The 15,942-nt window shown below is 35.4% G+C and overlaps 1 protein-coding gene across 1 annotated transcript in view; it reads right to left on the bottom strand.

Moving 5' to 3' along the window:
* Positions 1-226: 226 nt before the first annotated feature.
* Positions 227-15,942, bottom strand: part of ap2s1 (adaptor related protein complex 2 subunit sigma 1) — a 32,333-nt gene continuing 16,617 nt past the window's right edge. Inside the window, exons 4-5 of the mRNA NM_213155.2 lie at positions 13,373-13,432; positions 227-2,547 (exon numbers count right to left, since the gene is read on the bottom strand). Of these exons, the coding sequence (NP_998320.1) occupies positions 2,446-2,547; positions 13,373-13,432 (162 nt within the window). The 3' untranslated portion in view covers positions 227-2,445. The remainder of the gene's footprint in view (positions 2,548-13,372; positions 13,433-15,942) is intronic.

Genomic DNA, 15,942 nt, shown 5'->3' with positions numbered 1-15,942 from the left:
AAAATGATGTAAAGCACAACCGCGGCATGTTCCTGAAAGTCAAGGAAATTTAACAGTTTTTTGTCTGGGAATAGATGTTTTAACTACATCTAGTTTTACATTAGTTTCATTCATTAAGTCGAAGTACACCATTATACAGATAACCTCTTCAAAATATTTACACATTCCTCAATGTCCGACAGATGGCAGTGTTTACATGTAAAAAAAAAAACTCAATACACTCAAACACATTTGAAGTTGTACGTTTTATTTCACCTTCATGGTTATATATACACTGACAGAAACATACGCAAGAGAAACACCACTTAAATCAGCGTTTAATCTGCAATTTCACAGGGACAAATAGGTAGACCTACCAAATTTCAAACTAAGGCTGAAGGGACGAAAAGAAAGACCATATAAAACATACAAGTACAAAATAAAGACAAAAACTCATCGTAACGTATGACCCGAAGTGTAATGGAATTTTCAAGGCTGAGCTGTTGCCATAGAGCCTTTTGGCGCGAGGGAAGCAGCGCCACAAAAGGGGAAATTAAAAGTAGACCATCTTTTGTCATTTCCCTCGAGCTTCATTCTTCCACTCAGCCTGGTTCTCTAAAGCGCTCGCTAATCGCCGGCTTCAGTTCTCCACAAAGCCAGAAGACTTACAACGAGCAGAAACTGACCCGGTTTAGAGGCTTGGAATGACTAGTTAGTTCATACAATTACGTTTCAAATAGATGCATATATAATGTATATGTACACAATACAAAACAACCTTCACAGACTTTGACTTAACACTGCGAACAGGCTTGCTGTGTTTTTGTCTTGTTTTCCAGATACTAACACCAAAACATACATTGAGAAGGAAATTTTAAGTAATAGTTAACCAAAAAAATAAACGTCGTCGTTGAAAAAAATACATTAATCATATTCGCCCCATCCTTTTGATGCGAGCAACGGGAGTCTGTCGTAAATACAAACATTTATATGTTTGATTTTATAGTAAAATCTTGCTGTAAATTTATATTTTTATTTGACTTTGTTGTAACATTTTGGAATTTTAACCCTCACAACACTTTTAACCATCCACTTGTTCCCGTTTAAGTTACTGTTGAATACAAAGGATGATATTTTGAAGAATGTTGGGGGAGAAAAACAACTATTGATTTACATATTTTAGTTTCGACTATGGAAGTCAATGGATGTTTTTTCCCAACATACTTCAGTATACCTTCCTTTGTGTTCAACAGAAGAAACAGATGCATAGTAAGAGTATGGCAAGGAAATATTTTGTTTTCTCCTTCATTTTTCTTTAAATTCACCATTAGGCTGATTAACCCGATTATTACTTTTTAGAGTGAAAAAAAAAAAATAATAATAATAGGCAAAACAAAAAGAATACAATTGGCCAAAGCTGTGGATCTAAAATAATGTATTTTGTTTGACATAAATTTTAATTTCACTTCTTAGGACCTCACCGAATCAGTAGTGGGTAGACCATTTTGAGGGATGTAAATAATAACAATGGTATTTATGTATTTGCTGTTTTATATCTTCATTTCCAAATCTTATTAGAATCCAGAAAGGTCCATATTGACACTTTTTTTAGCAGCCATGTTAACATTAGTTACAACCGAATCGCCTCTTACAATTCAGAAATAGTTAAGACAAGCAGGAACTGTTCATGGATTAATGACATCTCCATACTGAAACGGTCAGTTAATTTGGTTTTGCCTGTATGTTTTTTTTTTACTCTCAAAAGTGCCAACAGTTGTTGCGAAACCCTTTTTGTGACACCATTATGAACATCTTAATTGTATAAAAAAAGATATAGTCACCAACAGGAAGATCACCTTTACGTATTTGGAGTTTTAACAATATGGATACTTGTACCAGAAAACAAGACAAAGCAGTAACAAATTTATTATTTGCAGTGCAGCATATTAAACATTTGATTCTTTTTTTAATAGTACATATATGGGAATTTCCTTAAATGGACATCAAATCAAGTTTTTCTCATTGCGATATTGCAGTGCAGCCCCGGAATCTTGCAATTATGACTGTCACTTTCGTGCCATGGCAGTTTTTTGGCCCACATGACGCTATTATCTATGTTAGTGTTAATGAACAGGCTTGGAGAGGCTTCCAGTCGGAAACACTGAAGTCTAGTGTGCTATAAAATCGCTGAAGAATTCAATTCTGGCTATGCCAAGATATAATCAGGTCACATAACCGAGGAAGTTTTACGAATTCTTATCTGCCTCGAAAATTCATGAAGTTGCAGGACAGAACGGCAACATCCTGTGAGGTGGATGCGAGTGTAAAGAAAAAGGTGAAATGTTAGAGGATGATTTTCAGCATGACAACACTCATACACACAAATCATATGGCTTGGCTGCAGCGGGGTGGGCGGAGCCTGACACAATGGTGGTTGTTTGATTGGTTGGTTGACTGATTGACAGTTTACTCCAGGGACTGCAGCATGAGGAGCTGCTTGAGCACCTTCGTCTGGCTGGTTTCTCTGATCTCTCCTGCTAGAAACATCTCGTCCACCACCGTATACACCTGAAACACATCCACAATACTTCTTAATAGCAGTTCACATATAGGGCCGCTGTTTTCAACTAAAAACTTGCTGCTTCGTGCATTTTTTACATGTGTTTGCACTCAAAAATATTTTTGTTAGTTGAGCTAAATCAATTCTTAAGTTTTTTGAGAGAAAAATTAATTGCTTTAGTTCCAATCCACTTTAATTTGCAAAAACAATTAAGTTAACTTAATCAATGTATGTTTGTCAACATGACTCAATTTTTGGGATATTTCTTGACTATAACGCAGTTCTACACAAACTTAAACTTCAAAAACATTCATTCGTTCATTCATTAATTTTCTTGTCGGCTTAGTCCCTTTATTTATCTGGGGTCGCCACAGCGGAATGAACCGCCAACTTATCCAGCACATTTTTACACACCAGATGCCCTTCCGGCCGCAACCCATCTCTGGGAATTTCAAAAACATTATTTTGTGAAAATAAAAATTGTGTGTGTTTGTATGCGTGTTAAAAGGTATGTATGCGTGTATGTTAATTAGGTTAACTAGGCAGGTTAGGGTAATTAGCCAAGTTATTGTATAACAATGGTTCTGTAGACTATCGTAAAAAAAAAAAAATTACCTTTAAGGGGCTAATAATTTTGTCCTTAAAATGGTGTTTAAAAATTAAAAATGGCTTTTATTCTAGCCGAAATAAAACAAGAAAGACCTTTTCCAGAAGAAAAAATATAATCAGACATATTGTGAAAGTTTCCTTGCTCTGTTAAACATCATTTGGGAAATATTTAAAAAAAGAAAAAAAAATTCAAAGGGGGCTAATAATTCTGACTTCAACCGTATATGTTTTTGCTTTTATATATTGAATTGATCTTTTTAACTGCCTTCTAATAAGTTTCATAGTATATTCTTGCTGACTCTCTAAACATGTTTTTTTTTATTCATTTATTTTTGACAAAATGAATGGCATACTAAACATGAGCTCACATATTGACAACAATAACAATATTTTAGTCGATAATAAATATTTCACATGCCTTAGTAAAACAATGATCAGACTTATTTTGGGATAGTGTAAAACACTAACTACACTGTAAAACTCAACAGTCAACTTTAGCAAATGAAATGAGTGTAGGTAACTCAAAATCTACTGAAAGTTAATTCTACTCATTTGAAAAAAAGTTTTGATCTCAGTGTTGAAGGTAATAAAGATAATTAAATACCTCATTACTTCAACTTAAATGGATTAAGCTTACAGTAATCAAATAGATTAGTTTTTAACTCAAATTGTTTGTTGCAATCGGTTTCCTCAAATGGTTTGAGTTGCCTAAACTTATTGGGTTTTACAATACTCAGCTAATTTAAGTTCTCTTCATTAGTTGGGTTTTACCGTTCTCAAATTGCTTCATTTACTCAAATAAATTAAGTTCACAGTACTCATTAGGATTAGTTTTTGAATTTAAATTTGTTGAAGCCGTTTTTTTTTTCAAACGGGTTGAGTTGCCTTAACTTTTTGGGTTTTACAATTTAGGGCCACACAGAATCTGCAGACAATGTTTTTGCTATTTCACCGCAGAATAAAAAAATTATAATTAAATAAATAATAATAATGTATTTGTAAGTAAAGTAACTAAAAACTGAATATATGAAATAAAAAAAAACTTTTTAACTTTTATTGAATGTTTACAATGCAAATCCAATTTGATCCACTTATTTGGTAAACAAAGCAAGATTCTCATGATATATCTATTCAAAGACAGAAAATGTATTTTTACAAACTCTACTGTAAATAAATCATATGAACATTTTAATATTGGTCAATAATATCACTGAAATTAGATTAAAAAACTGAATAGTAAATAAATAGACTTGATGGGCTATAAATCTGTGGAAATCTGCAAATTTCTGGCCGCGCAGATCCCTTCTTGTCCTAGTAATAACTAATAATTTAATGCATCAAATAAAATAAACATATACAAATGCATAGTTGCATAAATATACCATAATATAAAAGATCTCTAATGCTACCAAATAATATCTCATTCCAACTAAAACTCGTTTAATTTCTTAATGATGAAAAAGGTGATTAAAATTACTTTAAAAAATAATAAGATGTATTTTGTACATACAAACAGTGTTCCATTTCAATAAAATCAAATATTTCCAATTATTATTCGACATATCAAGCTTTATATGCTAATATATACACGTCTCATTAGTGTGTGTTTGGTGTGGGCCGCACTGTGCGGTGTTCACACAGTAGGCAGCATCAAAAATACATCAGGTAATTAGCAGAGCAGAAATCAAATGCCATTATCTTTGTCACCTTTTTTTTTTCTATAATTACTTCTGCTTTTCCTTCAGCCTTTCTCTCTCCTGCACTGAATGGATTTGGATGCTCTTAATTGTATGACTGTTGTAATTATGCATAAAAACACCTGTTGCCATGGAGCTGCATTGCTGCTGAAACGGAGAGCTAATTACATCTTTTTCTAGTTTTTGCTGCTTGTGCGGTTTTTTGTTTGTTTTTGGCCAATGAAGCTTTTCTCTCCTTTTACTGAAACATTTTATGGACAGAAATAACCAAGCATTTATCTTAACGAAATGCTTCTAAATGGGTAAATCAAGTCATGCTGCATGACTTCAGGAAAATGAGCACTTATTCAACAAGGACACGTGCATGTACAAGATAGGACTGCACAATATATCGTTTCAGCATCAAGAGCGCAAAGTGTGAACATGCAATAGTCCCATCGCAGGATCAGCAATATCAAGTTGGGATTATAGTTGATCAAGATCACAATTTCAGAAGGAGATTTTTGGGGTCATTGCAAAGTTTAACATAAGATATAGTGAAAGATATTTATTTGAATGTGCTTTTAAGACCCAAGACCTATTTTATATATTAAATGAAGACTCTACAATATACAATGTTCTTTTATATATTATTATTGCTTTTCTGTACCTCAATACTGTTACATCTGTTCAATTATATTGTATTTTATGCAGATACTCCTCTACAAAATAATCCCAAACAGTGTGAAACAAGATATTCGATCCAAATAGAGTTATAAGTAGGCCCACACAGAATCTGCACTGCAAAAATCCACAGATTTCCAGATTTTTAGCCCATCATTGAGGATATTTATTCACTTGTGTAAATGTGTGGAAATTTATATTTATTCAGTTTTTAAATACATTTAATTTATATAACTGACTAATATGAAAGTGTGGATCTAGATGGATTTCCATTATAAAAAATTCATAATAATTAAAAAGGTACTATTTTTTTATTTCATATATAATTTTTTGTTACAATACTCCCAAAATAATTCTCCTAAATTCTCAGCAGAAATAGCAAAAATTGTCCACAGATTCTGTCCGGCCCCAGTCAAAAGTCTTGTTGTGAAATTATATTTATATCGCAATGCCAGACTGTGTCCAATATAGTGCAGCCTTAGTACAAGACTAATGTTATAAATACGTTACCCTGGTACAAGACTAATGTAATAACGCGGTTTTTCAATTAAAGGGCACCTATGGTGAAAAATCTACTTTTCAAGCTGTTTGGACAGACATGTGTGTAGGTATAGTGTATAGACTGTCATATTGGGGTGATATACACACACACAGTTCTTTTTTTTTTCAATTTAACAACATAAAAACAGTGGATCAATTGGAGCGGTTTTCAGAGCAACTGCAACGTAGGAGTGTGATCCCCCCACCCACCAATATTGATTGACAGGCGCGTCAACACAGATCCTTAAGCAGGTCGCACACCAGAAGCGCCGCTCGGCGTCGCGACACGGCGCGTACATGACAGTTTAAAGTATCACACACCAGACGCGCACATTCGAATGATTTTTAACATGAAACTAATCAGATGGCGCTCTGTGGCGCGGCTGAAAAATGAACTGCGTCCTGAGCCGTCGCCGGGCGCCGCCGACAGCCGCCGACTTGCGGCGCCGGTGTGTATCCTGATAGAAACCTATGATTAGAATTCTAAAATACATGGCGCTGCGTGGCGCTGCGGCGCTTCTGGTGTGCGACCTACTTTAGTTTGTTGTTATGGGTCCACCATTTTCATCGTGTGAGTCAAAGCGATACCACCAAAGGAACACCCTTGCTCTATTTTTAGATGTAAGGCTCATTGGGCTCAACACAAGATTAATTTTCTCCACATTATCGCTTTAATCGGAATTATTGTTTGTACCTTTTGGTAGATTTGCAAATGTGTACTTTTCATTGCGTCTACCTTTAACTTCAGCTGGTCGCATCACAGAAGCTCCCTGTGATCTTAACTAGGTGCAGCTGGAAAAGTGCAAGCGCGTTGCCTTATGTGCGAGTCTCTCCATTGGAAATAAAATAACAAACTTGCCTGCAGGTCGCACACCAGAAGCGCCTCTTTGCGTGACGCGGCGCATTTCGGAGTTATGGGCGTGGGTTTCTGTCTGGGTGCATGCGGCAGAACTTCGGGTCGGCGGCTGGGCGCCGTTGTGTTGGCCTGGTGGAGGCCTGTATTTGGAGTACCGGAATGCATGGCGCTGCGTGGCGCGACGACTCAGGACACTTCATGTTTCTGCCGCTCCACTGACAATGTCTGGTGTGCCGTGTCGCAGCTTTGAGCGGCGCATCAAGTGCCTCAGTCAAAGTTAATTCAGTGTGCGTGATTTAGGGCTGGGTAAAATTTTCGATACGATACCCTGAATTCGATACCGGTTCCAAACGATACTTTTATCGATACTTTTATTTTAAGAAATATATTTTAACAAGATTAATTAATTCATAATCTCTGAGAAACTTTGGTTTTATTTTTTCAGGATGTTTGGGACACTTTTTACAGCAGGCTTATCACTAAGACCAATAAACAAAAGAACCAAAAGCACAAAATGAACAAAGTGTACTTATCACAATATATTAGTGCAAACAGTTTTTATAAAATTTAAACAGTTTTAAGTCGATCAATTTTAAGTATTTGTGAGTCTCACTGCTGCTTGAAGGATTAGTTCACCCAAAAATTTAAATTCTGTCATTAATTATCTTTAAATGAATATATTTTGGATTTAATCCAAGAGCTTTCTGATCCTCCCACAGATAAATCAATGAATAAAGTTATTTTTGTTTACTTTGCACACAGGAGTATTCTCGCAGCTTCATATAATTATGATTGAACCACTTATATCACATGGACTCATTTTGACTGTTTTTGGTTCCTTTAATGGGCATTGAAAAATGCATATCCAGAAAATCTAATCTTTCTTCACAGTAGAAAAAGGCAGCCAACCTTTAACAATAAAATTGTAACAATCCTGTGGCATTCATCTTTCAGCAGGAGCAGAGACTATAACATTAATGTGAAGAAATCATGAAAGCTAAACTGTTAATGCAGCCAAGGATAAGGACATTTAAATAAGATAAGTTTAATGTTATGTAAACTTCATCATTTACTGTTAACCTTAAAGCATTTTAGTATCAACTTAGCTAGGTATTTAAAGCCATCGAAACAGTACATAACGTTACACAGCCTACGTTAGGTCCAAAAGAAGTATTAATAAATTTACCCAGCACAAACCCCGTTTACACTGTCAGGTCTTGATGCCCAATTCCGATTTGTTGCCTACATCAGATTTTTTTGCTTGTCTGTTTACACGTTCATTTAGGTTGTACTCACACTATCAGTGTGCCAAAGCGCGGTTCACTTGGGCTTTGGTGCGGTACACTTGTTTGCAGGGCTTAAATGAACGTGTAAACAGACAAGCAAAAAAATCTGATATAGGCAACAAATCAGAATTGTGCAAAACGCACCTAACCCCGAAACTGAAAGCGAGACGTGACTTTTAAGGGGCTGTTTCATATGGATTTATTAACTGTTCAGTGAACGCAAACTGTCGTAGTTTATTAAAGACGCTAACCTCTCACTTCACGACAGCTGCGCACCTTCAGCAACCTCATAAATCCTGCAGCACGAGGACTTTATGACTGTTTATTAGCGTCAAAAGTGGCGGATCTGTTTAGCGAGTTCTGCTATCTGTGCCACACTAGCCACTGCGAAACATGCTAAATGTTGTTTAAGCGATAAATTGGTAAGTCCTGATTTATCCCGACGCAGTTTATGTAATGCTATGGCCCTGAATCCTGATGTGTGTGCACACTGGTGTTGGAGAGAATAAAGTTGCTCTGTGTAGCCCGCAGTGCGTGTATTATTAGCGACAAAAAGCAAAAGTTATAACACGAAGTTCGCCCAACTTTAAAATGATTTTAAGGCGGAGGAGGTGGAAAAGGGCCGTCAGCTTGCGCTTATGTCTGCTCTGTTTACTTTTCGGAGCCCCAGCCGTCGCGCTTTAATCCTCATCAGTCACGGAGGATGACGCATGTGGTGGGCACGTTGTTATGATGACTGCGCCGATCTTCTTGCAGTCAAACAATGCAAAAAAGCATTAAAGTGTAGTGTACGCATTACAGCCTCACATTTGACAAGCTCTGAGCAAGTTGGCGTAGCCGCCGTAAACTTAATTTTCAAGACAGCCTCGCTGCAGCCAATTACCAGCATTTGATCCGGGCACGTTGACAAGATTATACCCTTGGGTATCGAAATTTGGTACCGAACGAAAATGATTTTTTCGATACTCGATAGTATCGAGACAATTCGGTTGGTGCTTAAAAAGTATCGAACTCGATACCCAGCCCTAGCGTGGTTATTAGTCTCGGTGTATACAAGCTTGGCACTTAAAACTAGCACAGTTGGCTGTAAAACTATACAAAGACACAAATGATTTTGTACTCTCTGCTTGGTTTGTGTCACAGTCTAATATGTACGGCTGAATACTGATCATCTCACTCATGCTGCTGCTTCACTCTGTCTGCCTGTCTTTTGCCAAACACAGAGCGGGGGAGCTCTTGACTCCGCCCCCTTGTTACGTTGGGCGGGAAGACGAAACAAATTTTCATGTGAAGCAACACGCCCCTAAAACAGAGAGCTGTGTACACGCCCCCAATATGACCCTTTTTAGCACATTATTATAAAATCATCTGAACTGTGTGTTGAACTAAACCTAAACTGAACAACCATAATATTAATATTAAATCATAAAAAAGGGGTAAACTATGTGCCATTATAAAACCATTATACTTTTAAATCAATTTATCAAAATCAGAAGCAGCGTAACAGCTTTTAACATTGATACTAATAAATGAGCCCATTAGAATGATTTCGGAAAGATGCTGAAGAGTAAAAGACTGGAAAAGTAATGCTGAAAATTCAGTGAAACATACCATTTACATTTACTCATTTAGCAGATGCTTTCAGCCAAAGTGACTTACAAGCGAGGATAAAAGAAGCACTTCAAAAATCACAGGAATAAATTACATCATATCGATGGGAGGAAAAAAATAACAGATCATTTTCTGTGGATGGACTGGATTTATGCAAAGGTTTAATATTTATTTTAATTTATTTAATTTATTTATTCTAGAAAGGTCTGTAATAAAATTGTAATTGAAAAGCTTTTTTGTTTTTTTGTTTGTTTGTTTTTTTGTTTTTTTGAAAATGAGATTTAAAAATAACTTTCTTTTTTTTTTCTTTTGTGATTTGAAAAATCAGGGTCATTCAACCAAAAGTCAATTATCAAACATCGTAGATTGGTACTATGTTGTCTATAAAGCACCTTTTAGTTATTTGGCCAATTGCCACTTTTTAAAACAGAAAAAAAATTAATCAGTTCTTTATAGAACAGAATGTATGTATTAAATTTAAATTCAGAGAAACTGAGAATTCCAAAAGAATCTCTTAATTTTTGTTACTGCATGCTATACATTACACTCATGCATACTATGTATTAGGGCTGCATGATTAACCGAAAAAAGATGGTGATCTCGATTGAACATAATGAAAGAGAGAATCTGGTATTGACAATTGTCTCATTTTACCAGTGAAAAAAAAAGTCTAATAATGTTGTTAATGACATATTGCAAGCATATATCTCAAACATAATGATTCAACCTCAGAATTATGAATAGTTTATTCTTATTTAATCACTTTACTGTGCATTAAGGACCAGGAAAAATTTAGAGTCTATTCAACTCCACCATTCAAAGTCATAGACAAATAAAATTCAGTACACATACACATATGCCTAATACTATTGTTTTTTACCATAGCTATAAGAGAAAAAAAATAAATAAATAAATAAAATAAATATATATATATATATATATATATATATATATATATATATATATATATATATATATATATATATATATATATATATATATATATATAATTAACCTTTATTTTACATCTTAAGAATGAGTAAATCGTGATCTTAATTTTAAGCAAAAAAAAAAAAACGTGATTCTTATTTAAGCCAGAATTGTGCATCCCTACTATGTATTTACGTGCACATACATATCAATATTAGGGCTGCACAGTATTGGGGAAAAAAAAACTGACATAGCGATATTTTGCTATTCTATGTATAATATTTATTGCGATTAGTGACGGATCACAAATCTCACAGTTTGAATAGCATTATGTTTATCTGTCACAGATCAGACCATTTTTTGGATCAGCCAAAAAGGCGAGGAGACAAATGTAATTTGTGTTCCATTTATTATAAAAACAGTACTGCAAGAAACTTTTGGCTTTAACAGAACTTAGAAATTTTATAAAAATTTAAAAGAAATAATCAGCTGAACAGAAATAAATAGTAAATATTCAGTACTGTGAAAAATTGACTAACTACTACTGTTGCTGATGACGCTAAATGTAAACATCTAACATTACAATTTGTACAACCTGTTTATTTTTGGTCTTATTTTTAACAAATGATTCAGTCATTCACTCAAAACTTCATGTTTCACTGCTAGATGTGTCATTTTTGAAGAATTATTCAGCGGCATATTTTGGACGGCTGGTTGTCGCCAACTATTGGTTAAATAATGTAATTGCTGCCTACAACTTTAATTTTTGAGTGTCAAGTTAGGGCGTACTCACACTACGTAGAGTACACGCTTGTGGCGAGATGGATGCTCTTTAATGTTTATTTTTCTCAAGTGCCACTAGGGGGCGCTGCTCCGACCGGTCCTTCCTATCGCTTCCAGACAATACTTCCGGGGGTCGGGAGGAAGCGGAAGGGCAAGTAAACAATCGGAGATTATAAAAGAGGGAGAAAAGGCCAGAGAAGGGGCTTCTTGTTGTTTTGGTGTCGGTTTTTGTATTTGGTGGTAAGAATTGGAGAAGGAGGAGAAGAACAGTGTAAGGTGGAGAGCTTGTTGGTTTCCATGACTGTGTGAGGAAAAAACTGAGGGGTGGAAGCAATTCGTGGACGTGGTGACCAGGCGAATTCTCTAGTATTGTGTGCGAGGGGTCTGAAATGTCCCCCCGTCTCCCCCTATGTCCCTCACTCACACTACATTCGGGCCTGGGGACGCTTAATCATCAATGATGCGCTGTTCATTCAATCAAGCGCTTTTCAAGATTACTTTAGTTATATCGTTTAGTTGTTTGATATGCAGTGACACGAAGTCAAGTATTTCGCCAAACAGATCAGCCCCTTTTGACACTTATAAACAATCATAAAGTCCTCGTGCTGCAGGTATTAAGAGGTTTGCTGAGGGTGCAGCTGTCATGCAGTGAGGGGTTTGCATCTTTAATAAACTACAACAGTTTGTGTTCATTGAACAGTAAGAATGATTATAAATCCATAAGGAACAGTCTCGTTAAAGTCACGTCTTATCTTCAGTTTCAGGCTCAGGAACGCTCTGCACTCACACTATAAGTGTACTGCGCAGAAGCCCAAGTAAACCAAGCTCTGGCACATCTCTGCCAACCAGGCCAGGGCCAGGCAAGTGAACCCGCGTTTGAGCCTGATTCGGAGCACTCGCACTACTCAAACAATCCAGGAAACAAGCCTGGGCACGGTTCGGATAGCATAGTGCGAGTAGGCCCAAATGCTCATGATGGTGATTATAATCTTTACCATAAACATCAGTGGTTATATCTAAACTATAAACTGTTATCCAAGTATGCAGTAATTTCACAAGATGACTTGAGTAACTCTATTTGTAAAGTATTTATGTTTTTAGGGGAGTGCATCTGCATAAAATATACGGTCCCACTTAATATTAAGTGGCCTTAACTAATATGTATTTACACAGGAATTAATAGTTTGTTATAATGTACTTATTGTGCAAATACATGTATTTACTGTGTACTTATACTTGATTAAATACAAGTATGTAATTACATCTGTAACTAACTTTTGTATTTACATTTGTAAATACACTGTTGACCATCCCTTACACCTTAACCCACCCTTAAACCTACCCATGCCACCTAACCTGTTCATAACTCAACCTCTATCCCAACTCAAAAGCACCACAAGTGTTCTCAAATACATCATAAACACAGTAAGTACATTGTATTTATTTTTTTGATGCAAGTACATAGTAGTTAAGGACACTTAATATAAAGTGGGACCAAATATACAAAATAATACAAAACTATAACAAAAAAAATTAAGCACAATAGAACAAAGATTCAAATGAAATAACCAAGACTTCATAGTTTTCAGTGAAACTTAGAACTTCTTGTGCCCAATTGTTTATCAAATTGTTTATTAAAACCTTACAGTCACAGGGCCTAAAAATGCATTAAAATCAAAGCATTTCGTACTCTTAGATTAGATCAAGGTTTAAGCCCAAACATAACACTGCAGATCCTGTGATGTGACTATAGCAAATACACATAGCAGATACTGATGCTGAAACGATGTATTTTCCAGCGTAATCAACACAGTACTGGGATATTTTAGCTTTCATTTAAAACAAGTCCTCTGCTTACCTTGTAGAAATTGAAGACCAGATCTAACTCGCACACATTGTGGAAATACTCATTGAGAACCTGTGGAGGAAGAGAAAATTGGGCATCAGTGGCGTCGTTCAATGTAGTAATAAGCAGCAGCAGAATCAGCTGGCTGTTTCTTTTTCTTTTTTTCTTTCTTTTTTTTTTGGGTTGTGACCCAGGCATCTGTTTGTTTGCAGACCAGTTGTTTTCAGTATGTGGGCCAGTTTGGGCCAGTGATAGTGTTGGGGGAGTTGTTTACAGTGAGGGTCAAAGGAAGTCCCAGAATTCCATGTCACAGTGTTCTTGAACTCCTGGCCGCTGCTTTCCCTCGCGGCCACATTCCACAGTAAAAACTACACCAACACAACTGTCCCACAGTGCTGCTTATGGATTTACCTGCAGAAAGCCCTCGCTAATGCTTATTTACTAAGGATGTGTGGATTACACTGCATTGTTTTTAGATTGGAAAATTTGCAGCTAGGCTAATGGACTTGGACAATACATGTAATATTTTTATACAGATAATGTAAAATTATATAATTCAATAATATATATTTTAATATTATTCTGACATTTAGTTCCTCAAAAAGGTTGCTATTAATTCTCTGCTAGAGCTTAGAAATAAACTGGTAATATTATTTTGTCAATTTTCTACAATATACAAGTTAGTATTGATTTTATAATTATTATTACTTTCTTTGTTAAATGTGCATATTTTTATAATTATGGTATTTAATTTAATTAGTGTTACGGAAGTGTTTAGTGTGAAAAGGAAGTCTTTTATTTTGAATTGTGATTACTATAACGGATTTAAACAGATAGAGGGAAAGAGATCGCACTTGGTCACAGCGTATGCGGTCTGCAGGGGTCTAAAAGTTTAGCTCCTGCGTTTATTGGAGAAAAAGGTACAGACACTTCATATTCCAATGTGTTTGTTGTATTGAGTTTGTTTTGTATAATGAATTTAGGTGATGTTTGTTTATTTGTATTTGGTTTAAATGTTTATTTGTTTCTGTTTTTATATACAAACTCTTACGGGTCGCTTTTCCAGAGATTTGTGTGTATTCTTGTGTAAATTCTCTCAAAATAAATTGTGAGAATCACCGGTGGAGAAGTCAATCCTTTATTGAGCCGTGCAGCTACACATTGCATTTGCCATATAATGTTAAAGGTCAGAGAACTTTGCAAATTGTGGGAGGATAAATTAAAAATAGATTCCACAAATCACTATATGGACTAGTTTTCTTTTTTAATTATATACAAATTTAATTTAAAGCACATTTAAAAAAACAGCCATCATTTACCGAAGTGTTTCACAAAGTTATTTTTTTTATTACATACAATTAAATGAACTAAACTCCAATCAAATACCGTATAAGAATGAATGGCCCGGTTTGCTTGAAATTGGTGGTGTTTTCATATGTTGTGTCTCTACATGAAACCCGAACACATGAACATCATTTCCAAAGATGCTTTGAAATTTACTTCAACAGCATTTTACCCCTCAAAATAGAAGTTTGGGTTAACTTGACTATGACAGAAATTATATGGTTGCACTATAGAATATACAAACTTAAAATTATAATAAGTTTAATAATAATAACAATAATAATTTAAGAAATTACAAAAGTGTAAATCTGTTTCGATTTTAATCTAAATTAAATTTGTAAAAAAAATATATATATATTGAAATTTATGCATTTTGTCAAACTCTTAATAAACATTTAAATCATTAATTAATGCTAAAATGTATTTAAAACCATAAAAATGAAAGAACTAAATGAAAAAATGAAAAAAAATAATTTACAGAAAACAAAATGCTAATTTATATAACATAAAACAAGATAAAATGTTAATGCATTTTAATTCTTCTGATAACCATTCTGAATTTGCATGACAACTAAGGCCCAATCCCAATTCTATTTTTGTACCCTTACTCCCTCCCCTAGGCCCTTACAACCGAGGGTTAAGGGGAAGGGCTTCAAAATTTAACCCTAAGAATTGGGACACACTACAGCACCTGCACACATCATCATATGTCCTCGCGATCTCCTGCTTCATGTGAGATCAGACGATTGTAACTGCTGTCGTTATTCCAGTTGTGTAGTTATTTGGTATTAATCTTCAGGAAATCACTGAAGGCATATATCATGTTATCATAACGATCTAATGTGATAATAAGATCGTAATTGTACTGTCTATTTACATAGGAGCCATATTCATCAATGTGAACACACCAAAAAACAACATTAACATTATAGCAGACACTGTAAAAAGCCCGTTGACAGCCACAAGACATTACTGACAGGGTATTCGAGTGTCAGAATGTTGTGGGACTGCTGTACAGGAGTTATTATTAGGGATTATAGATTGCGAAATTTAGGGTATTTTGGGGGGGGGGGGGGGGGGGGGGGGGGTCTAAGGAGAGATGCGGTGGGGAGGGGTGAGAAGGGTGCGCGACGATGCCTATTTGAGGACCGGGAGGGAGACGCGAGATTACCGGGAGATCATCACTCGTTTGGGGGCATCCGGAGACTCGCGAAACTTCCCGCCATACTCATAATTTT

Source organism: Danio rerio, chromosome 15 (genome assembly GCF_049306965.1).
Source record: "Danio rerio strain Tuebingen ecotype United States chromosome 15, GRCz12tu, whole genome shotgun sequence".
Taxonomy (NCBI): Eukaryota; Metazoa; Chordata; class Actinopteri; order Cypriniformes; family Danionidae; genus Danio; species Danio rerio.
The sequence above is the reverse complement of the archived record's forward strand: the minus strand, read 5'-3'. Positions and strand labels throughout refer to the sequence as shown.